This window comes from Fistularia commersonii, chromosome 3, assembly GCF_037954325.1.
Source record: "Fistularia commersonii isolate RoL2024-O1a breed Wild chromosome 3, RoL_Fcom_v1.0, whole genome shotgun sequence".
In the NCBI taxonomy this organism is placed as follows: Eukaryota; Metazoa; Chordata; class Actinopteri; order Syngnathiformes; family Fistulariidae; genus Fistularia; species Fistularia commersonii.
The window spans coordinates 26,967,680-26,990,881 of NC_141286.1; the positions used below are offsets into that span (position 1 = coordinate 26,967,680).

General features: G+C 58.5%; 1 protein-coding gene across 1 annotated transcript; it reads left to right on the forward strand.

The window, feature by feature from the left end:
- The first annotated feature begins 64 nt into the window (after positions 1-64).
- Positions 65-22,394, forward strand: mettl15 (methyltransferase 15, mitochondrial 12S rRNA N4-cytidine). Its single transcript, XM_086144485.1, has 6 exons — positions 65-122; positions 2,016-2,312; positions 16,573-16,709; positions 20,047-20,238; positions 20,958-21,136; positions 21,487-22,394. The coding sequence occupies exons 2-6, from the start codon at positions 2,058-2,060 to the stop codon at positions 21,927-21,929; spliced, it is 1,206 nt and encodes a 401-aa protein (XP_086000611.1). The 5' UTR covers positions 65-122; positions 2,016-2,057; the 3' UTR covers positions 21,930-22,394.
- The last annotated feature ends 808 nt before the right edge of the window (positions 22,395-23,202 follow it).

A 23,202-nucleotide genomic window follows, 5' to 3' on the forward strand; every position in this document is an offset into this window, starting at 1 on the left:
TTTCAAACTGCGGCCGCCGCCCTCCGCCGCGCTCCGCCGCCCGGGATTGGCCGCGGGGCGGAGCGCGGACGCACGCCGCCTACGTCACCGCTGGAGGTGGAGCTCCGCGGCCGGCCGTCACGGTAAGCTACGGCTAACCCAGCGGGGCGTCGGTCCGGCCCGCCGGTACCGAGCAGACGCTCCTAAACCGCAGAATCTCGGGTACGTCGGCCGTACCTGCGGAATCGCTGGCGGCGTGAAAACGGTTTATTGGCGGCTTTGCGTTCCGCCACCGCCGCCGAAGGGAGCCTGTGACCCCGCGGGTCACAACACACACAACACTGTGTCCGGGCGGCGTGGCGTGGCTTTGCGTGGCGTGGCTCTGCGTGGCGTGGCGTCGCAGCCGGCTGGTTGTCCGAGAGGCGGAGCCGCCCAGCCCGGCCTGCTGAGCCGGAGCACGGTGTGCCTTCCCCCGCTAAGTCCCGGCGGCAGCGGGGCGGCGGCCTGGCTTCCCACGGGGAAGGAGGACAAACGGTCCGGACACCCCGGCGCCTCGGACCGCTCCAGGGAGCGATGGATGGATGGATGGATGGATGGATGGACGGATGGACGGATGGATGGGATGAAATTAAGATTAGTTTGAGGAGAGGAAACCAGCAGGTCCCCCGCGGCTCTGCTGCCTCCTCCAATTGTTTCGTGTTAAGCCTGCAACTCCTCACCAAATATGAGTTTTATGAGAAACCTCCATCTCCTTCTTCCAATACATGTCGTTGCCAGGAAACACCTAAAGACCCTTTCTTGCCGTGCAACTGTCTTTGGTGCCTGTTGTTGGCAGCATTGTTCGTGCAGAAGGCCACAATGACTTCGTAGCCTGCCAAAAGCGCTAGCTTCCTGTGTGTGTGTGTGTGTGTGTGTGTGTGTGTGTGTGTGTAAGACCTGCTTATACGTGCTGCTGCTGGGGTCAGCACAAGTTTTTGTGAAATGAACTACAGAATTTGTTGTTCCCCGCTTTGTGTCCTTAAGGCCCTGGAAGCCGCGTTCCCGTGGCGACAGTAACCGCCGTCTTCATGGTCTCTTCTTCCAGGGAACGTGCCAAGTTGCCTATAAAGTAGCTGCAGAATAAACACTCATGTATTTCCCGCCCGGCTGTCGCGGCCGGCCCTCCTGTTTATTTTGCCGTTCTCTGTCTAGAAGTAGCCGAACGGGACGTCGCGTCTTCGGCTTCAGACCAGATGAAGTTTTCTCTTTAGATTCATTACATTACATTACATTACATTGCATTTGGCAGATGCTTTTATCCAAAGCGACTTACAATAGAGGACATAGGGACTGCAAATACACTTGCAAATACATGATGCACAGGAAATATACTGAACAGTAAGCTTGGGCTAGTGAGGGTTTTTTTTTTTTTTTTTTTGGGGGGGGGGACAGAGACACACAAACATACACACACACACACTGCATAGCCTAACTTGCTGAATCTTGCTTCAGATTCGAGCCGTTTGAAGCGGGCGCCAAATCGTCCGCGCCCTCAGCTCCTGTCGGAGCTGGAGAAAGCCGGAACCGCCGCAGCCCCGCTGACGTTTACGTTTCCCTGAGCAGGGTCGAAGCCCCGTGAAGAAGCAGGGCCCGACCCGACCCGGCTCCCCCAGCTAACCTTTGTACTGAGCTGGATGAGGAGAGCGGGGTCACCAGGAAAAGGGCGGGCGTGAACGCACGCCGTCCTCCGGGGTCACCGGCCGCTCCTCGTAGACGGACCGTCTACGAGGGTCCGTCAGCGGAGCGTCATTTCTGCAGCCTTGAAGAGTTTGTCAAAGTCTTGGCTCAGATTCCGTTGGTCCTGCGGGCCACAGTTACAATCAGAGGGGTAAAAGACGTCCTTCGCTCTGGACCTTTAAGTTCTGCTTCCTCCCCTCAGAGGTCTTGACCTAAAATGTCTCTGACTCATAAAATGTTTGGAACTCGACCCATCATCCCGCTCCGCCTATTCGTCTCCTTTCTGTCACCGACGGGTCACGCTGTCTTCTCTTCGGCAGATTACCCGTCTCTCGGGTCCCGGACGGATCATTTCAACCATCATGCTTTTCCGCATGACGTTCCGGTCCAACCCTGCGGCCCTGAAGGCGCCGCCGGCTCCGTGGAGGCACCGGAGGCCCTGGAGATGGAGTCTCGGCTCCGGCGTTGCGGGGGCACGTTCCGGTCCGGGTCCATCAGAGGAGCCGGCAGAACCGTCCCCGGAGCGAGCCCCTCGCTCCGGCCCCCCTCAGAAGCCCCCGCATGTGCCAGTGATGGTCAAGGAGATACTTCATTACCTGGACATCCACCCGGGCAAGGTAGGCATCTCCTGCGCGCCTTCCTCGTTTCAGCTCCTCTAATGAGGCACACCGGTGCAAACCAGGGCGCTGCTTTGGGAGAACAACAACAGAGCGGCGGTATCATTTTATTTTATTCCAGTTATGTGTGATCAAAGTGGATCCTCAGGATTGGCAGTCAACACACAGCCGATTAAGTGTGTGTGTGTGTGCGTGCGCGTTCAGACATTGCGACAATAACGTTGAACAATGTCGGTTAAATTGTTTCTGTGATAGCATCTAAGCCCCCGTCTGTTCGACGTGCCGACGGCGGCGTAAGAGAGCGCAGGGGAAGCGGCCGGCCGAGGCCCGGCGTCAGGGCGGACGTGATGGTGTTCGGGATCGGGATGGCGTCTGAAGATGACCGCGGTGAGGTGTCGCCGCCGTCTTCACACGACTCAGCGGCACCTGTTAAGAGGCAGATATTAGCCGGACGGCGTGCCGGCAGCCTGGCTTTCATTGAATGTATGTACGGCCGCAGCAGATGGGCATGAGTCAAAAGCCTTCTGCTGTGGCAGGCAGCTTAGGAGGGGCGCCCGTGCCCGTGCCCCTCTATATAACGCACGGTCAGGCAGGTGGGGGCCACGGGTCAACAAGTTAGTCAGGAATTGCGCCACTGTAACGCTGTTGGCAGGACACCGGGTGCTGCGTCGCTCCTGCCTGAACTTTAGCACCTCTAAACTCCTCCGCTGCCCGCCCATTTGCCAACTGTCCCAAGACAGCTTGCCAGTCAGATGCTATTAAAAACACGTCGATGGAATTTGTTTTCTTCTTGACGGTGCGTGCTGCAGCCTGCGCTCGCTCAGTTCGTGAGTGTGTTTCCAAACGCCCGTTCATCCATCGGCGGATGTGACGGCGCGGCCGGGCCGGCGGCGTGACCGGACGCCGTGACGGGCCGGCGTGTCTCCGCTCGGACGGCCACGTGCTCTGTCGGTGGCGCCGCGGCAAGGAAGCGTTCCGACGGGCTCCGTCCCGGGAGGCGATTTGTACGGTCGCATCAGTTGCGGTTAAACCGCGGCCTCGCCGTCACGTCGCGAGCGGCGAGGAAAATCCGCCGTCCTTATGGGACGCCGGGGCCCCGGGATTCCTAATTTGGACGGCGATGCTAACGTGATCGATGCCTAATTGATCCGGTCAGCAGAAGGAGCGTGCGGACGCCCTCCCAGGCAGCCATGGCTGTCTGAGGAATAGTAGTGCCGTGAAAGCCAAGTGTGTAAACGGAGCCTTTCATTACCCTGCTGCCTCCCACACACTACGTCTGACAGTATACCAGTGTGCAGGTAGCTGCTTTGCACTGTTAGCCCGCTCTAGATCTTCGCCGCATCGCAAAGAGCCGTCGCACCTCTTGGTCCTGCAGAGGCCCTTGACTTGGGACGCACGTCAGCGCCGGAGAGAAGTCCTCGTGTAGAACCCGTGATTATCCCGGTGCCAGGAGACGGGGCGCGGGGTGGTTATGCTAACTAGAAGCGGGTCTGATTGTTGAGCCCCCCTGACAGAGACTTGGGGGACCCCTCTTTGTGGCGCCTTCTCCCTCCAAGCCCGTCGGCTCTGACGGTCCGGTGCCTTTGGAAACTCTTTGTAGCGTTTTCTCTCTTTAACGTGTGAACGGGCGAACGTGGCCGACGCCGTCTGAGCGGAGATGGCCTTGATGTCGCCGGCCGCCGCGGAGGGCGTCGTTCCCGCCGATCGGGCCTCGGCCCTCGGCGGCGGGACGTCTCGGCCTCTTCCAGAATTTCCCGCTTTGAGGGCGAGTACGTCGGCCGCCTCCATCGTTCTAATAACAGTAAGTGGCCGACCTGTTTGTGTCGTCCATTTCCGTCCTCGTCCGTCCATTAAGGCCCTCCGACTTGACAGAGCAGCTTTATGCCGTAATTTATTGTCCGATAATTATAGGCCTGGAGATATTTTAATATTGATTTGGAATGAATGATCTATAATTCATGTCCGAGTATTTTTGGCTTTGACAAAGACCTACATTAAGCAGGAAATAATAAGCTGTAATATTTAATTAGGATCAGCGATGCATAACGCTGCCTCGTAAATGCAGGTACACTCAGCTCCCTGCCCACTTTCCTGAAAGCAGGCGAAACCTTGTTGCCTGCTGAGGAATTAAAAATAAAGATTGAGCCAGACTTGACTCACGATGGCTAACGGGGGAATAAGAAATTGAACAACACACGGGAAGTGTTTCTCAGCAGATCCATCCCAGCGTGCCGTCCATCACTTCCTCTTTGTCTCCGCGGCTCTGGAAGTTGCCTTCCTTGTCCAGGATCAATCTGGACCCGTGACGCGTCTCCTGAACGGCTGACCGAGGAACAGTCGGCCGGGTTCAGGGTTAGGGGGCCCCGGTCTCAGTCCGACCGGCAACGGTTAACCCTCGGCGAGGAGAAGGTCTATCTTCGTTGGGACCCGCAGACACGAGCCATCGGACGAGTCGTCCGCTTACGTCCCGATCTCCTGGTCTTTAGACCTGGGCGTTTGAAATGTGTTGACTTTGGAACTCGGAGTTACTGCGAGCTCTCCGGGCCGCCGAAGAGCTTCCCAGGTTCTCCAGGGACCCGAGGCGGCGTCCGAGGTGCCCGTTCATAACGCCGCTGCGGGTTCCTCGGCGAGCCCGTCCCGCTGGGAGAGCTCCCTCAGCGCGGCGTGAACATCTTCAACTTTTCAAGCGTCTTCATCTGAAGCGAGCGGCTCGCCGTTCGCACCGCATGCACTTTGCCACCGCCGGTGTTTTCCCCTCCTTTTTTGGGTGGCCCGAGCAGTGGAAGAGCAGGCTGGTAAATAATTGATGGGTGTAATTAAACACTCCAGCCAGGGATGCTGGGGCTGATTGACAGCCAGATATTAGGCCCTCGTCTCGTAAGGTTGCAAGTTTAGTCGGAGGTTATCGGCGGCCAGAAGCGTCTTTCTTCCTTCCCGCCTGGTTGCGTGAGGTGCATGAGGTGCACGCTACACCAGTAGGACATTTCATGGTGTGTGTGTGTGTGTGTGTGTGTGTGTGTGTGTGTGTGTGTGTGTGTGTGTGTGTGTGTGTGTGTGTGTGTGTGTGTGTGTGTGTGTGTGTGTGTGTGTGTGTGTGTGTGTGTGTAAAGACAGTCTGAGACTTCATTAGCCAAATGGGGTGCGTCAGCCCACGGAGTGCCAAAGTGTTCAGGGCGGCTGAGCAGCGATCCCCGAGCGCCGTCCTCCGGGCCGGTTTCGGTCTTGGTCCTTTGCGCTCCTGGGCTCCGGCTTGTTTTCCGTGCTTCCAAACCGGTCGGACCGGGCCGGGCTCACCTGAGCAGGTGGTTTCCATCCGACTCTGTTTGCTCACCTTTGCAGTTTTTGTTCCAGCACAAAGCTGCGTCTCACGCTGCTCTGCAAGCAGCGTGGCGCCCGGCAAAGAACAAACACTCCCGTAAAACTAATTGCTTTCCTAAATGTTGTGCGGTATTAATGTTTACTGGAAATTGCCATAACAACATCAACTGTGTGTTGGAGGGACCGGGGGCCGGGGGGGTGAACGCTCATGCTCATTCCTGACATCCTTCAAATCTAATACCGTTCCAAGGCAGCTGGTGGGGAGATGGGGGGGGATTATGGAGCTGCAGCATCAATTACCTTGTCTTGTCTGCATATAGTTTTAATAATAATCACTGTAACGGTCTGATTTACACTCACATGCTTTCATTATTCGCTGCGCGCAAAGAAAATAACTGAATCCATAGCCACTCGTGGAGCGATACTATTACAGTAGGTTTTATTGCAATATTTACATTAGTTCCTGGTGTGTGTGTGTGTGTGTGTGTGTGTGTGCGCGTGTGTGTGCGCGTGTGTGTGTGTGTGTGTGCGTGTGCGTGTGCGTGTGCGTGTGCATGTGCTTGTGTGTGTGTGTGTGTGTGGGTATGCTAATCAGATACATGCCCCGTGGATAGCTGGATTGAGATGACTCATTCCTGCAACACACTTTTCAATTGGTGCTTGTGTGAGGTCCGACGGCATCGTTTGGCTGATCCGTCTTGTCAATATGCACGGAATATTTATGTAACAAAACACTGGCCTTTTGATTTCTCTCTCTGCGTTTGGTCGGGCTGTCGTTTCAGATTAATTGAGGATTTCATTTCTTCTCAGGCTAATGATCCCGGCTTGTGGCGGAGCGCCGGTCTGTCGGAACGTGCCCAAATGTGTTACGGCTCCATTTGGATTCGTCGCGTGTCTCCGAAACCCGAAACCGTCAGACGCTCCGGCTTTGGAGATCTGTGCGTTTTCGTTTGTTTTCTCCCGCGGGACCTGTTTCCAGTCGTGACCCAACCCCGCCGAACGATCACGAGCTCTGCCGCGTAAGAAAGCGCCCGGACGCATGCGTGAGATGTTTGAGCGTCGGGCGATTCTCCGCTTCCCGCTCCGCAAACACGGGCCGCACGCTCCGCCGTCATGGCAGCGGCTCCCAAAACACTTCTTTTACGCCGATTCCAAATAACGGCGGCCTCGTAAATTCAACAAATGCGCCTCGCCCTCAAACGGGAGATTTATTTTCTTCTCACGTGGCTGTCAGTCGCCGGAGTCTGAGCTGTAAATATGTTAGACGGAGAATCGTTTTCTCGATCAACACCCACCCGGAGCCGGAGGAACGTGTGCGAGATGGCCGCCCGCGCGCTGCCACGCAGCCGCGACACGCTCGCCGCCCTCCTCCACGCTCGCCCGTCATCCTGACGCTCTTTAGAAAGCGACCCTGCGGTTCCCCGAACGCTTGCGTGGTCCTTTTGGGCGGCAAGCGCAGCGTGGAGCCGGAGGCCTCCGCGGCCGTCCTCTCCGAGGGAACGCCGGGGGATCTTGGCGTGGGCGGACGCGGGGCAGCGCCTCCGTCGGCGACGAAGGCGGACGCCGAGGATCCTGCTTTTCCAAACCGAAGCGTTCTTTTCCTCACCGCGTGTTTCTACATGCGCGGCTGCGCCGCTGCCGGTCAAAGACGGCGGCCGTGACCTTTTCTGTGTAACCAGCATGATCTATATTCCCAGCATCAGCAGGTTAAAGTACTCTTCTTCTCGGCAGGAGTGCTCCCACTCCTCGCCTGCTCTGTTTCCTGACTAATTTGGCAGGCAAGAGCTTGTCCGCTCGACACGACATGACACCGCTGACCTAAAGCAGTAATGGCGGTTTCCGTGTTTCCTCCCCCTGCGCCCACAGATACGGGCCGGCGCCGGCGCCGGCGCCGCCGCCGCCGCTCTGGCTTCACGTCCCTCGTGCTGCGAGAAACTTTAGCAATCAAGCAAACCCGGCGGTCCTGTCTCGTGGCGGCCAGGGAGTCCCTCCTCCTGAGCGCCTTCACCTCTGGCCGATGGCTGTTCGGAGTAAAACGCACCCGCGGTGGCGTGACGGCGGCGAACGCTAGGCTCACCGTCTCGGCGCCACCTGGAGGAGAGGCGGACGCCTCCTCGTTCCTCGCATTGGTCTTCACTCGCCCGAGAGAGCTTCGCGTCTGCGATTGCCGTTGTCGAACCGGCCGACGCATCGGACCTCTGTGTTCACGACTCTATTTTTGGACTCGGCGGTCGTCAATCAAACTGCGGACGTGACCGTCTCACGGCGTCCTGGCGTTTGCACGCGGCTCGTTGGTCGCGCCGGCTCGCGATGAAGAGGACGGAGAGCGCTCGCAGACCGGCGTCTCTCGGCGGTCCTTCGTACTGCCGGCGAACACCGAGGGCCGACCGTGGCGTCGGCAGAAAGGCCCAGGGCCACTGTGTTTAAAACCGGGCCCCCCCCGGACGCCCTCACCCCATTTCCTCTGCCTTTCATTTGCCCCCGCATTGTCAGGCCACTGGAAGCGTCTCCTTAAATGCCTCCAGATGCCTTCTCGCTCTTACCACCACTTCCCCCGTGAAGACTTCATTTAGCTCCGCTGCCCTAATGGACTGGCCCCCCTCCCCCTTTGTCTTCCTTTAGTGCCGTGGAATTCTCCTTCAGGAGGGAAAAGCCATCTTTGCTGATGCTTCTTTACATTTTGTGAATATAGTTAGATGATCCCAGGCCTGGTTTCCGTGGCTCCCTCTCTATGGCGGCCATTGTTTCCCGCCCGCTCCATATCGACGGACGGCGGTGTCACACTTTAGAGAAGTCCTTCAGAGCGGCACCAATGAAGCACGTAATCATTGTGAATAGATCCGCCGCTTCGTCTTTGACCTTATTTCTGCTTTCCGGTTAAAACAAAGCACCAGCCTCGTGGCATTTCTCTTCCAGTCAGTGGCTCTCCGTCCCCGGGAAGTCCTCGGTGGTCCCGGGCCGCCTTAGTAGGGCAGCTGCACGACACCGGACGCGCCGGCGACTTTAAAAGATTTCCCTTAACGTCGCTCCTCTTCACTCCGAAAGGGGGCGGAGCCTGTGACCCCGGCGTGACCGGCGTCCCGTCGGACGAGGCCTCCACGGCAGACACCTTCCTGCCGGAACGTCGCGGAGAATGTCTTCGCCCGTTCGGCATTTATAACGCCGACCTTTCGGTTGAAAATAACCCGCGATTTGATATCTTCCGTACGTGTCGCTGGTCGTCATGGCGATCCGGCCCCGACGAGGCGCCGAAGGAACACGTGTCGGACTGCGGCGCGCGGCCGAAGTTCTGTCGGCGCTTCCTACGCGTCCGCCTCGGAGGAGCCGGCCGGACGCGGCGTCGGCAAACCGTCAGCCGCGACTCAAATCGTCCGTGGCTCCCGGGTCTCCTGGAAGCTTCAGACGGCGTCATGGCTCCGACGCTCGCACGAGCACAAGCCGACCGCCGCCGCCGAGGACGGCGTGTGTCCGACGGAGTGTGAACTGGACGTCAGCACCTCCTCCGTGTGTTTCCGTACCGGCTCGGCGACGCCTCCGTCCTCCCTCCCGCCGTCCGGTTCCGCGTGTCCGCAGACCCGCCAGTCGACGGGTGTTTCGCCGTCCTCTGTGACCGAGCCGCCGCTCCTCGCGCTCGCCTGCGAACATTCGTCCAAAGAAGCCGCGGCGGCGGCGGCGGCGGCGCACGATGTTCTTGGCGTCCGCTCGGCCCGCCGCTCCTGTCTCTGAACGCCTGAGATGCGGGCGAGCTGAGGTGAACCAGGAGAAACTTCTCAGCAGGAAATGAAACGAGACGATGAAATGAAATGGTTTCATAAACCCGATTCGGCCGCGCGTTATTTCCAGCTTTACTGTGCGCGCACAGTTATAATATGGATTCTAAGAATTGTTTAATAATTGAAGACCCACCTCGTGTCCCTGAACTCATCACACACACACTCACTCCTGCCCCTCCCGGCGAACGGCGCCGGCATTTTTTTCCTCCCGAAATAAAGTTGCGCTCAGACGGGGGCGTTTGCTGCTCTCAGATATTTGACTTCCGAAGACGGCTCTAAAGCACAGCGACCGTGTGTGTGTGTGTGTGTGTGTGTGTGTGTGTGTGTGTGTGTGTGTGTGTGTGTGTGTGTGTGTGTGTGTGTGTGTCGCTGCACGTGTTGCTCCTGATGTTAGCACCAATGATTGCTTGTTAAAAGCTGCTTAGATTTCTGCAGCCCCTTCAGCTCTCGGCAGGCAAACGTAGCTCGGTCAATCTCGAACCTGCAAGACGGAGAAAAAAAGACAGTTTGGTGGCTGGGGTGGAGGTGGAGGAGGAGGTGGAGGAGGAGGTGGAGGCGGAGGCGGAGGTGGTGGAGGTGGAGGAGGTGGAGGCGGAGGCGGGAGGGTGGGCGAGTGATGACTCATGCACACACAGTCGAGGTCCCTCCCCTTTCCATTTCCTTCGGTGTCCAATGAGTTCCTCCCAGCTGTAGCTCATTAGCTCCCAATCAGAGCCCTTCCTCCCAGACGCCGACTTCCCGCCGCTCGCTTTCAGAACATGTCAGATGAGCGCTTCCCGTCCTGAATGCGCGAGGAGTCCGGTCATGAAATGGCTTCGGCGAGGAGGGCGCCGCTCTTAATGCGCACCCGATACCCCGGCCGCCTCCTGAGCTCCCGGGCGTTCAGCCCCGACCCCCCCGGCGGAAGATGAATGCGCGGGACTTCTGCAGACGGCGAGCGGCCTCTGAAACAGAAGCCCGTCGGTGCCCACCTCCAGGAAATATTGAGTTATTGGCTCATCATCTCACAGAAGATACTAGCGTCCGCTGTCCCCGTTCTCCCGGGATCTCCCGGGCTCCTGGGCGGTGGAAGAACCCGCCTCAGGAAAGTCCTCGGCGTGGGCGGCCGCTCGGCGTGGGCTTCCAGCTTCATGTAAAGGAGAACGGCTTCTCCGGTTTCTTCTGGGCGGAACGCGTTTTATTGGAGAATATCAGGCAAATGTCACAAATCACATTGAGTCTAAAAGAGGGTGTCAGATGTCTGTGAGGAGACGGGAGGAGAGCCGGGTTCTGGCTGGACTGCTGTGGTGGCGAGGCCAGATGTCGGAGGGAGGAACCTTATTAAAAATGTAAATAATGGAAGGGAGACGCCGAATACATTTTATTGTGTTGCCGTTTATTTGCATCGCCCTCGAATTCATCAGTCATTCGAGCCTGAACATGTCCTGAGCTCCGAAGGCTCCTCCGGCCAGGAGGAGGAGGAGGAAGAAGAAGAAGAAGAAGAAGGAGGAGGACGGTTAGGAACCAGTCACCCGTTGTACATTTGTGCGCTAGGCTGCGTTAGCTTGGCTCGGCGCCGTCGGCCAACCGTCTCCTCCAGGAGCTCCGTGACTCCTGTACAAAGATGGTGGACGGCGTCTGGCAGACCTCTGGCCCCGTCCCGCTCAGGAGGACCACGTAAAGCAGGCGTCTTCTGGGCGAGAAGCAGCTTGTCAGCCGCTGTGCTGCTCTGCAGCCGCCACCTCCGACTCACCGGCAGTGGAATACATTCCTGGCACTCGGAGTGCAAACGCTAGGAATCCAAAGCAGTAACCGCTATGTTCAACCGTACTCGGTCCTCAGAAGTACTTCTGAGTACTCGTCACTCCCGAGTACTGCCGTGTACTTTTCCTCTGACCACAAGTCCAGATGAAGGGGGAGGACCCGTGGACGCGTTTCTCCAGTCCAGCGGGAACCCGGAAGCCCCTGGAGGATCAGCGGAGGTGGCGCCGGCAGGGGCCGGGCCTCGGCCCACCGGGATTTCATAACAGCCATAAAATCTGCCTGAAACTCTCTATATATGGAGAGGGGGGCGCAGACGGGACGGCTTCTTCAAATACTTTGGATAGTTCTCCGGTGTGTCCTCCTCCTCCACGCCACCAATCCAAACTGGGTTGTATCCAGAAGGAAGAGGCCCGTCGCTGATTTGACCTGCGGGGCGTCTGTTCGGTGGACGAGGTTCTCCGGGACGGAACCCGGGTCCGAGACGCACAACGTGTCCCGGTGGAGGGGCCGCGTCGGAGCTCCCGAGCCCGAGGTCCCGAGCCCGAGGTCCCGAGCCCGAGGTCCCCCTGTTGGTGCTTCGACCCCAGACGGCAGCCCGTCCAGCACCCGGCCCTGCGTTTGCTGGTTTGTCTGCAGACGAGGCTCTGACCTCCCCTCCGGTCTGCCGAGTCACCTCAGGGAGACGCCGGGCCGACGGGTGCCGCCTTCGGCCTCCTGTGGAGACACCAGACCGGCACCTCGGCGGGCCGCTCTCGATCTGAGGGCGTCTCGGCAGGAAGCAGATCATCGGGGTTCTCGGACGGAACCCGGTTGCTCTGCGGTGACCTCGGACTCTGAGCCGAGGTCTTCTGTCAGATCTAAAACCACGGAAGGCCCGACTCGGACCACGATTCTGGAAAGGGGACAGGTGTGAACCTCAGGAAGGACGAGAGATCTCCTGCCGCATCGAGGTTCTGGCTCTTTAGACAGAGGAGTTCGGTAGATGCAGGTCCCTCCGGCCGGCGCCGAGGTCGACCCGCTTTGTGTTTGGACGGAGAGACGCCGGAGCTCCTGTGGACCCGTGATGTCCACTCTCCATCTGCAGCCGCCCGAGGCTTCTTCTCCAGGAGCTCAACGGGGTTTGAAATGGATCTGAAGGAGGCTGAGCCGGATCAAACCCTTCCTCCAGCTCGGAGGTGGAGATCGGCGCCGCCCGGACTCGCCAGCTCCGCCGTCCCCTCCGCGGGCACAGGAGCGGCCGGTGGGCCGGGGAGTCCGGCCCGTCGTCCGGAGGCCCAACGCTCCGACGGCACCGAGTCCTGAGAGCGGCTCCGGAACAGAGCCGGCAACCTGGACCGGCGCGGCGCTGCACCCGACCCTCGACAAGGCTTCCCGAGATCCTTCGTGCAGTCACGTAAATGTGCTTCCGCTCATCACGTGGAGGATCCAGAAGAACCTCTCGCCAGAACCCGTCTCCCGGGGTTCCGTACCCCTGTTTCTCCTCGGCCCGTTCCGGCGGCGCTGTTCCCACATGACGAGAAAGGTTCTTCTGCGCGGGAGGAGCCGAGCCCGGCCTCCCTTTCGGGCAGAACCTCTCGCTCTGACGAGGGCGGTCCCGGCGAGCGCGGGTCCGTGTCGTGTCCTAACCGGTCGGAATACCTCTCGGGACGCCGCCGCAGACGGCAAACATCTCTGAAAGGTGGAGGAATTAAAGTATTTGCGGCGACTCGGCTGCATTCCACCCACAAAGGGGAGCTTAGCAGAGCGGCGGGGCACTGGGAGGGAGCCCTCCGGCAAAGGTTTTGTCAAAAGTTTCTCCCCGCCGACCCGGAGGCCGGGGCGACGGGGCGACGGGGCGGCCGAGGCCTGCACGCCGCTCACACACCGCCGGACACTGTCAACACCGGCCTGACAGACTAATTGCAGGAAGCTTTCATGCCTTTTGAGTTTGTCTGCTCTCACTGGCCATCTGCTTTGTGCCCCCCCCCCCCCCCCCATCCTAAACCCCCCCCACCTGCACCGCCAGTATAAACACCCATTTCTCTCGTTCCGAAAAAGTAGAGACGGGACGAGATGCTCTTCACTTCGTCTCAGAGTTAAGTAAACATCAACATGTGATGGCAGGCGGTGCATAAACACCAGGACATGAACTTAAAGGATCTGCGTGTGTGTGTGTGCGTGTGTGTGCGTGCGTGCGTGCGTGTGTGTGTGTGTGTGTGTGTGTGTGTGTGTGTGTGTGTGTGTGTGTTGAAGGGGGATGTGGCGATGCTCTTTGAAGAGAAGCAGCATTGTAATGCGTGGCGGCCTCGTCCTCCTGCTGCAGACCCAACGCGTATCCTCGCACTTGAATCTCGCCGTGAACTTTGTATGACAGAGAGAGAAATGCAAACCCGCCGGCTGCGCTCTCGCCATGGCAACGGACGCGAGGAGGAAAGCGATCCGGTACCTGTGTATCCGTCTCCCTAATGGTCTGTGTGTCGCTGTAACCCGACCTGTAAAAACTCCCCTCAATGACATCTTAGATCCCCCGCTGTAACTGACCTGGGCCGGGGAGTCACAAGTGGGATTTAGGTGAGTAGTCCGTCTTCTCTCAGGTTCCCGCTGCCCCCTTTCCCGACGGCGTCACCCCTGGAGGGAGCCCGCCGCCCCCTTCTTCCTGGCAAAATGCATCCTTCCCCTTTGCGGAGTGTGTGCGAGTCATGGGTGTGTCACTTCTGGCTTTGGATTCGGGCAGAAACAGCTTGTTTGACAGCGAAGCACCTTGTAGGCCTTCTGTGGGACTGTGGGACTGTGGGACTGTGGAACCGTGGAACCGTGGAACCGTAGGACCGTGGGACTGTTGGACTGTTTGACTGTTTGACTGCACCACGAGGACCAGACTGACTCTCCTGTTCCCTCTGCTGACGAAGGCAGATATTACAGGCTGCAGGAGGAGACGGACGCTCCTGCTTTGTTTTTATGTTTGACACCATCCTGGTATTTAAGGACGAGACCAGCAGTGTGTGTGTGTGTGTGTGTGTGTGTGTGTGTGAGCGAGAGAGTGTCTCCAACACCCCTCCCTATGAAATATCAATGTGAATGACTCACTCCCAAGTTTGATGTCAATCATCAGTGAAATGCCAAAGCCATTATCAGCAGATCTTCTCAGGTGCCAGAAGCAGCAGGATCCTCTGTTTGTTGACAGAGCAGCTCGCTCAGGATGAAGGAGTGATTCCAAACAATTTCCACATTCTCTTCGTAAACACCGGCATTTAGTGGTGTGTGTGTGTGTGTGTGTGTGTGTGTGTGTGTGTGTGTGTAAATCAGCTCTGTCAAACTTGAGCTGGATGAAGGATCATGTCTGCTCTCTGAGGAGCAACCACTCCAACACGCATGTGCACATCTAACACCCGTGTCGTACCTCCACCCGTGTTGTACCTCCATATGTGTCGTACCCCGGCCCGTGTCGTACCCCGGCCCTGGTCCCCCCAGCCTGGTGTTCTGCCGTCAGCACCCGGTCCGGTGCAGAAACCGGGCGTTCCCTTTGTTCCCGCGAGCAGGTCTTCCTCCGGGCCTCGGTCCGCCCGCCGTGACGGGTCCCTCTGCGGCCGAGGACCCTCACGTCCGCGCTTTGGACGAAAGTCAGCCTACGTTGCCGTTTGTGTTTTCCTTTTCCTTTTTTTGTATCGAATAGCACAACAGGCGAGTTCATTATGCGAGTGACTCATCCCACTAGCCCACACCCCCTCCCCATCTGCTGCTGTGCGCTGGAAAGGAGAGGGAACCGCCATTGATCACTTCTTTCCTCACACATGCACGCACACAACCCACCTTCGACGTCACTATCGATCCAAATGTTTAATGTTTTTGTGGGGAAGAGCTGGCATTTCCTTCTGTGCAGTTTTACACGTGTTCCCCGCCAGAGCCGTCCTTGTAGAGCAGGTCGAAGGGCCGCAGCCCCGGCCGGCGTCCCGGATCCAGGCGTCCGGGACCGGTTCTTCTTCCACGGAGAAGGTCCGCCAGAGACGGACCGCCTGGTGCACGTCTGCACGCGGTCTCTGACCAACACAGTCGAAACATTGACATCTGGAGTCTGAAGAAAGCGGGGAAACGTGAAACCTCAGCAGGTCCGGAGCGTCGCCCGAAGAAGACGTCTACATGAACAGCTCGTCTTCTAACGCCACGGCAACTCAGCGCAAGGCAGGCAAGTCAGAGCCCTCCGGGCTCCGGCCGGGCTTCTCCTGGAGGTCCGCGGCTCGACGGCAGGACCGGGTGCACGCGCTGACGTGGAGAACATTGGAAACGTGTCCGTCTCGAACCTCCGCTGATCCTCCAAAGAGACTTACAAGAAGTGCAGTTCAGTCACCAAAGAGTCAGAAGTGAGCACTCAGCCAAGTCGCCAGGCAGAACATGTGCGTGCACTCATTCAATGCAGTGCTTTGTGTTTGGGCAGGAGGGTCGGGGTGGAAGCGTGGTTAGTCGGGTCGTCGTGCTCGGTGAAGACGGATGTTTTCAGCAAAGATGGCAGCGGCCCTGCTGCTCTGACCTTTTTCAGAAACTCCGGGACTCAGAAACGGGGTTTGATGGAGGGCTGGTCCCGGCCTGCGGGGTCTGCAGCTCCACCTGCCGTGGCCTCCGGCCGTCTGACGACCCGAAGGTCACCCGAAGGTCCGCCTCCAGGCCAGCGGGGGAGCCGGCGAGCTGAGAGAACCACAACTCCACCTCCAGCTCCTCCACCACCACCAGGCTTTCAGTGAAGAACCTCAGTGGAAGGTCCTCACACCAAAAGGTGGTCTTGAAAGGCCTTCCCGCGTGGTTTCCATGACCTCCGTCTGCTGGGGGACGGTTGGGCCGGAGATGTTGGAGTGGACTTCCTGGAAGCAGCTCTGCTCTCAGCCGTTGTGAGGCGGCAGCAGCGATTGGACTCCGGCGTCACATTGATTAGTGAAGCTTCAAGTATCGATGGAAGTATCGATCGGAGATAGCTCAGTACGTGGAAGCTCCGTGACGCGCTGCCGGCGGAGGAGGCGGCGGTTTACCGAAGGTCCACAAGTCATCATCGGAGCCTCTCCGCTTTTCAGTCGAACGCTCCGGTGAGGTGAAACGAACCCCCTGAAGGTGGAAGCTGAAGTTACTGACGGCTTCCACCGGTTGGGTCACCCTGATGGAGAACTTCTACCAGCCTGACAGAAGGATGCCAAGTGATGCCTTCCAGTTCAGTGAGGAGATCAGGTCTCCCGGTGGCCTCCAAAGGGCAGGTGGTGCGCGTCGTCGTCCAAGCCACCCCTCCTTAGAGTCGAGAAGATGGTCGATGCAGAACTTTCCTCACGTGACGCTCAGGAACTTCAAACACGGCGACGCGGCAGCCGATTAAGAATCCGCATGATTTCGAAGACGTCGGTCACAAAGACCGTGATGACGGCGTCCTCCTCGGCACCGCGTGATGTTTCCCTCTCTTTGTCTCCTAGGTGATCCTGGACATGACCTTCGGGGGCGGTGGTCACACCCGAGCAGTTCTGGACGCGGGTCCAGAGGTGACGGTCCTGGCCTTGGACAGGGATCCTGCCGCCTTCGCTCTGGCCCAGCAGATGGCCGAGGAACACCGGTGAGAAGATCTCCTTCCTCACCTGGACAAACACCTTTCGGCAAAAACACTCATAAACACACACTGAGGAACGGTCATCACGCATAGACACACACACGCCTGGACCGATGTCCGTGAACCACACACCGCCTGCATAAATGTTCTTCGGACATTCCTCGCCGTCGGTTCGGGTTCTTGGTTCTTCTCCCTGAAGGCCCCGGAGGTGCGAGGCGGCCGCATCGTTGTGGAGCCCGGACCTTCTGGTCCAATCAGAGGGTCTTAACGTAAAGCCTCCCTGCCCCCACGCGGCGCCGGTGGGCCCGGACAGCCATTTGTCAGAATGCGGGTTCCACAGCTGCAGCGCCAGGGAGGAGAAGCTGCCTCCCACAGAGGATCTGCAAGAAACCAGGGGGGGTGATGGAGAAGAGCCAGAGAAGTTAAGAAGTGAAGAAGAAGAAAGGCAGTGACGGCGTGAGACGAGGGAGCAACGAGGACGCTTTGTGTGTGTGTGTGTGTGTGTGTGTGTGTGTGTGTGTGTGTGTGTGTGTGTGTGTGTGCGTGTTTGCTTGCTTGCTGGTGTGCAAGGCGAGGGAGGATGAAATGAGATGTTCCTAAGTCCACGGCGTGGGAAGGAATCCTTCTACGTAGATTGTGGGGAAACCTCTCTCTGGGGAGCTGCCAGAGAAATGTGCCTGTGAGGACGGGCGGCTGCAAAGTCCTCCACGCCCACTCCTGATGCAAGCCAGGAGAAGACCGAGAAATCTCACAATTAACCAATGATGCAGCGCGGCCGGGCGAGAGACCCCGGACGGAGAGGGGGAGGACATCTCCTGCATCTCCGGCATCTCCGGCATCTCCAACATCTCCAACATCTCCAGCACCTCCAACATCTCCAGCATCTGCAGGAGACTGCGGCCCCCGTGCGGCTGGGTCTCCATCCTTCTCGCCGTTGCTATGATCACCTCGCTCTCCAGGCCCGAGGCGGCTCTGAGGTTGTGATGCAGCTCCACCCCTGTGAGAACTTGGCCGCGGAGCTTCTCCAGGCAGCTCCAACATGCCGCTGGACGGCGCGGTCTGCGTCCCGCCGCTCCGTCAGGCCGGTTCCTCGTCGAGGAGGTGGAACCCCCTCCGGACAGCGCGAGGTGTTTACAGGGATCACTACTGTCGCCGAGAAGATCCGAAGGAAGGGCGGTGGTCCTGGGCTGAGCTCGGAGGTGTCAGAGGATCTGGGAACTCTGCTTTGAGGTCCTTTCGTCGCTGGCAAACACAAGCACCGCGAGAGGCCCGGGTCCGCCGGTCCGCCGGAGACTGTAGATCTGGTTCTGCCAGTGAACCGGGAGGAGAATCGGCCAGTTGGAAGGTCACCTACAGGTGGACCAACATGTGTGTCCACCTCTAGGTGTCCTCCATCTCGTCTGCTCCCTCCACCCGCTGCAGGTGTTTCCATCCCGCTCTCCGACTGGAATGAATCAATGGGGTCTTGCGTTGAGCTTCAGTGACGCGGTGAAGGTAGTGAAGGTCCAGGACGGCCGTGGGACAGCGACGCTCCAGGAGGGGAGAAGGTGAAGGACGGTCGCCGGTGGTCGCCCGATCCTCCGGGTCAGGAATGAAGACCCGCGCCTGACGTCCGGGTCGGGGCTATAAACAGCTCCGATCTCCTCGGCAATTAGGAGGCCACGCTCGGCGCTCAGCGCACACCCTGGAACGTGTGCTCTTCAATAATCCACCACCTTACGTAAGGCGTTTATGTCTGGGCTCGCAGCGCAGACACATAAAGAACTCAATAATTTACACACCTTATGCAACTCTTTTGCATATTTCTGACTCCTCGGCCCCTGAGCTCCGAGGAGGGTCTCCTCCACCTCCATGGGGGGGCCGAGGAACGAGACCTTCAGGATCTCAGGGTCGGGAGGTGGACCTGTGTGTGTGTGTGTGTGTGTGTGTGTGTGTGGTTTAGATCAGAAATGGGTGGAGCTGAGGCCGTCCAGTGAGACAGTCGGCCCCAGTGATCCTCAGCGTTCCACTAGCATGGCAGCATGTGTGTGTGTGTGTGTGTGTGTTTGTGTGTGTGTGTGTGTGAAGCTCTCTGAACCAGGCAATGAAAGCTCTACATAAGCAGAGGCCGTTGGTCTCAGTGAGATTGTCCTGATGAGCCCGACGTTCTCCTGCAGCTCCTCATGTTCATGTTCTCCACGGAGATGTTTGGCCTCCACCGTCCACTCCCACTATCAATCCCTCAACGGCCGAACCTACTTCTGGAGGTCTCGAGCCAAAGAGAAGAGCGGAGGCCTGGAGATCATGAACCCGCCCACAGCGGTGAGGTGTGGATCCTCCAGAGAGGAATCAGAAGATATTCTGCGATGAACGTGTTCCTCTCGGCCGTGACCACCAACATCGTCGTCCGCTTTGAGAAACCCCTGGCTGCCTGAGAAGGTCTCCTCCGTCTGCAGCGACCAGACCGCTCCGGCCCGTTCGGCCTCCTCCCTCCCGGCGCCGGGCAGATGGTGTGAAGGAGCTGCTCACGAGCCCTGGTAGTGGCCGGATGAGGAACGCCGGGGCAGATCCTCATCTCCACAGAGGCCGATGGTCCAGACCGAACCCTCCCCAGGTCCTGAAGACCCGCTTCAGCTCTTCCCTGCCGTCCGCCGCCTTTGTCGGAGGAGCGAAGGAGGCCGAACGGGCCGGAGGAGAAGCTGCCCTGGAGGCCATGCTGACTCTGCTGGTACCTCCTCACCAATGACCTGCACCTCCTGGTCAAGCAGTTCTTCTGCTGCAGAGCCTGGTTCCTGCTGACATCTGGGTCTCCTCCACCTTTCTGCTCCACAACGCTTCTCCACACCTGACAGACATCCAGCCTTCTCCTCAGCGGGCGCCATCGACCTGAGCCCAGGAGGCCCACGAGATCCAGGAGGTTCACACACGGAACATCTCCTCCTCCAATGATCTGCTTCTGAAGACAGTGACGTTCCACCTCCGTGCCGTCACTGGATCTGGTTCTGGAGGCGATCCTGAACTCTGGCTGTTAGCATGGCCACAGGAACATCCAGCCATCCACACACACACACACACACACACACACACACACACACACACACACACACACAGCAAAGTAAGATGGTGAGAAGAAGGCAGGGGTTCCTGAAGGTGAAGCAGACCTTCAGGACCGGAAGGATTGTTGCTGTTCTGTAGAAGATGGCAGAGAAGCTGGTCTCGCTGAGATGCTGAGATGTTTAGATGGTATCGGTTGATGGACAGATCGCCCGAGGCTGTCATCTGCCAGAACCTTTGGTGTCCGTCCGGATGGTGTGAAGATCTTCTGGGAATGCTAGGTTCCTTCTGTGTTCTCCTCTGGTTCCAGAGGTCGCCTCAGACCCATCCTGGGACGCTTCAGCGAGCTGGAGGTCCTTCTGTCGGACATGAAGTTGGAACCGGGTGCCGTGGACGCCGTCCTGTTGGACGCCGGCTGCTCCTCCATGCAGCTGGACCAGCCTGAGAGAGGCTTCTCGCTCAGCAGGGACGGGCCCTTGGACATGAGGATGGATGGAGGGAGGTGAGACACACACACACACACACACACACACACACACACACACACACACACACACACACAAACACACAAACGTTTCAAGCCAATCAGGAGATGGAAACCAGAATGGTATATTTAGCGTCAGAGAAGAGGACCGCGACAGGCATCAGAAGAAGGAACAGCAACTGAGTGGGTCAGGAGGTCCCCTTCCATGAGGTCACCAGCCCTGGAGTCCCATCTGAGATGATCAGAAGAAGGGTGTTCCAGGCTGGGACCACCTGCTTCTCCTGCCATCCTCCAGACCCGCTGGCCTGACGGGACGATGCCGGGCGACTCCACCAGGGAGCTCTCGGCGATGGAGGCGAGAAGCAGGAGCCCCGAAGCTCCTTGCACGTGGGCTGAAGAGATGACCGTGGAACCATCTGGAGATGCTTTGATGTAACTACATACAAGACGGGGGTCGTCTGTCCAAACCAGATCTTCCATGGACCCACGTACAGAAGAAACCGCAAAGCTCTTGAGGAGTCGCAGCTCCTCAAACATCCGGAGAAGGAAGATGTTTTCCCGCTATGGTTTGATCCAGAAGGTTCATGTCTCCGGTCCTCCGGCCGACGCCGTTCGTCGGACAGATGAACGAGGTCTCCTCGTTCTGCCGCCCGTTGGCTGAAGGCCTCCGAAGCACCCGGCCGTCCGCCGGAGCCCCGAGCCAGATGTTCCCTCACGTCCGTTCTTCTGGCCCTCAGGTACCCCGACATGGCCTCTGCCGCTGACGTGGTCAACACCCTGGACCTGCCGGCTCTGACCTCCATCCTCCGCGCCTACGGAGAAGAACCTCACGCCAGGAAGGTGGCGGCGGCCATCGTGGCGGCGCGGCGCGTCCGACCCATCGGCAGCACGCAGGAGCTGGCCGGCGTGGTGGCAGGTAGGACGCAGCTTCAGGTCCGGGGGGGGGGGGGGGCCCGCAGAGACCTTTGGTGCGCACGGGCCTCCGCGGCCGTCGGCCTGTCGGCGAGTGTGTGCACGTGCCTGCGTGCGTGCGCGCGCACGTGTTTGTGGCTGTTTTCTCCACGCCGGCTCTGAATCATCCACGCTTCACCTGCTCAGGCTGCTCCGACAGGCGAATCATCTAAACCATCTGTTCCCGGTGAAGGTTCTTCACCAGGAGCCGGGCCTTCAAACCCGGCTCTGGCCTCGGCGCCCCGAGCGGCACTTCGCTCGTCCTGAACTCCTTGCCGTCGTCATCTCACCTCCCGTTCATCTGTTCTTCTCCAGCGTCGTTCCCGGCCGCCGCCGTCCACGCTCGGAGGGACCGCCTCCACCGACCCGCTCACGTGGCCACCAAGACCTTCCAGGCTCTGCGCGTTTTCGTCAACGACGAGCTCAACGAGCTCCACTCGGGTCTCCGAGCCGCCCGGAACCTCCTGAGACCCGGAGGACGTCTCTGCGTCCTCACCTTCCATTCCCTGGAGGACCGGCTGGTCAAGAGGTTCCTCAGAGGAGACGATTTGTCCAAGTTGGAGCTGGATCACTTCGGCCCCAAGAAGAAGAGGGCAGGGACGGAGAAGGTGGAGGACGGACGGAGGGAAGGAACCAGAGGTGGAGGAGGTGTTCATTGGCTCCCGCTCAGCAGGAAGGTCATCACTCCGGAGAAGGAGGACGTGGAGGACAACCCTCGTGGACGATCGGCCAAACTCAGGGTCGCCGTCAGACGCTGATGGAGAAGCCAGGAACTCCGATTGGAACTCCTTCGTTCACCCGGTGGCTGCATCTGACCTGAGTCGTGTGTGTGTGTGTGTGTGTGTGTGTGTGTGTGTGTGTGTGTGTGTGTGTGTGTGTGTGTGTGTGTGTGTGTGTGTGTGTGTGTGTGTGTGTGTGTGTGTGTGTGTGTGTCAGGTAGTAGACTGATAAACACATTATGGTCATGATGGTCTTTGGCTTCCATCAAAATGACGTTCAGGAGCTGAAGGTTGCTAGAACAGAACTGGACGTAAACCAGCGTCAGGTCTTCTGTCCTGATCATCTGCTGGGATGGACTCCGATCTCCTTGACCCTGTAATGTGTCTCCACCGTGGTCTTCTCTTGTGTTTGTGGGTACAGTTGTGGTTCTGCTGGAGAACCATCAGGAACCTGCAGGTTCTGTCAGAATTAAAGAAGCCCTCAGACCAGAGTCTCCGTGAACAGGAAGTGGACTGATGATTGGCTGATCATCTTCTGCAGTGTTTCAGAGAAGGCCTCAGGATTGCCTTCTCCTGTCTGGGTTCTTTTCAGGTTCTCCTGGAGACAGGTGGTCTGTGGATGTGAATGGTTGACGTCCCATTAGCCCACACACACACACACACACACACACACATACACACACACACACATACACACACACACACACACACACACACACACACACACACACACACACACACAAGAACATCTACTGTGGCTTCAGAGTGAACCAAAGCAGTGGCGGTGAAGATCAGGACCCGGGTTGAGAAGGTGTCTGATCAGATGGACCAGCAGGGTCTGTGGACCTGCTCCTCCTGGGCTGATGGTTGCCCCTCCTGGTCTCCTGGAGACACAGTTCCGCTCCTCCTCCAGGAGCTCAGAGGTGCTCGTGTAAAAACATCTGCCCGGTTGTTTTGTGAAACAATGTGACCTCCTGGTTCTTCTGCTCTGTCTGGACCGTTGGAACGTTCCTTCCGCCTCGGGGTTCAGATCCAGGCCGAGGCCGCGGGAGTGGATCCACGTGGTCTCAACCGAGAGGACAACTTCTCCAAAGTGAGGAGCTGAAGAAGCCGGCAGCTCCACCCGGCCGCGACGGGTCCGAGGCGGAGCTCTCCGTCCTTCTCTGACCAGGCCTTCTAACTTCGGACTGCTCGACTTTGACTAATAGTCATTCCTTCAGTGAGGACAACGTTCTTCTCCGTCTCGGCGGTGCTCTCTAAATAGACCTCTGGTTACCATGGAAATGAAACGGTGCCAGTAACATTTGACTGT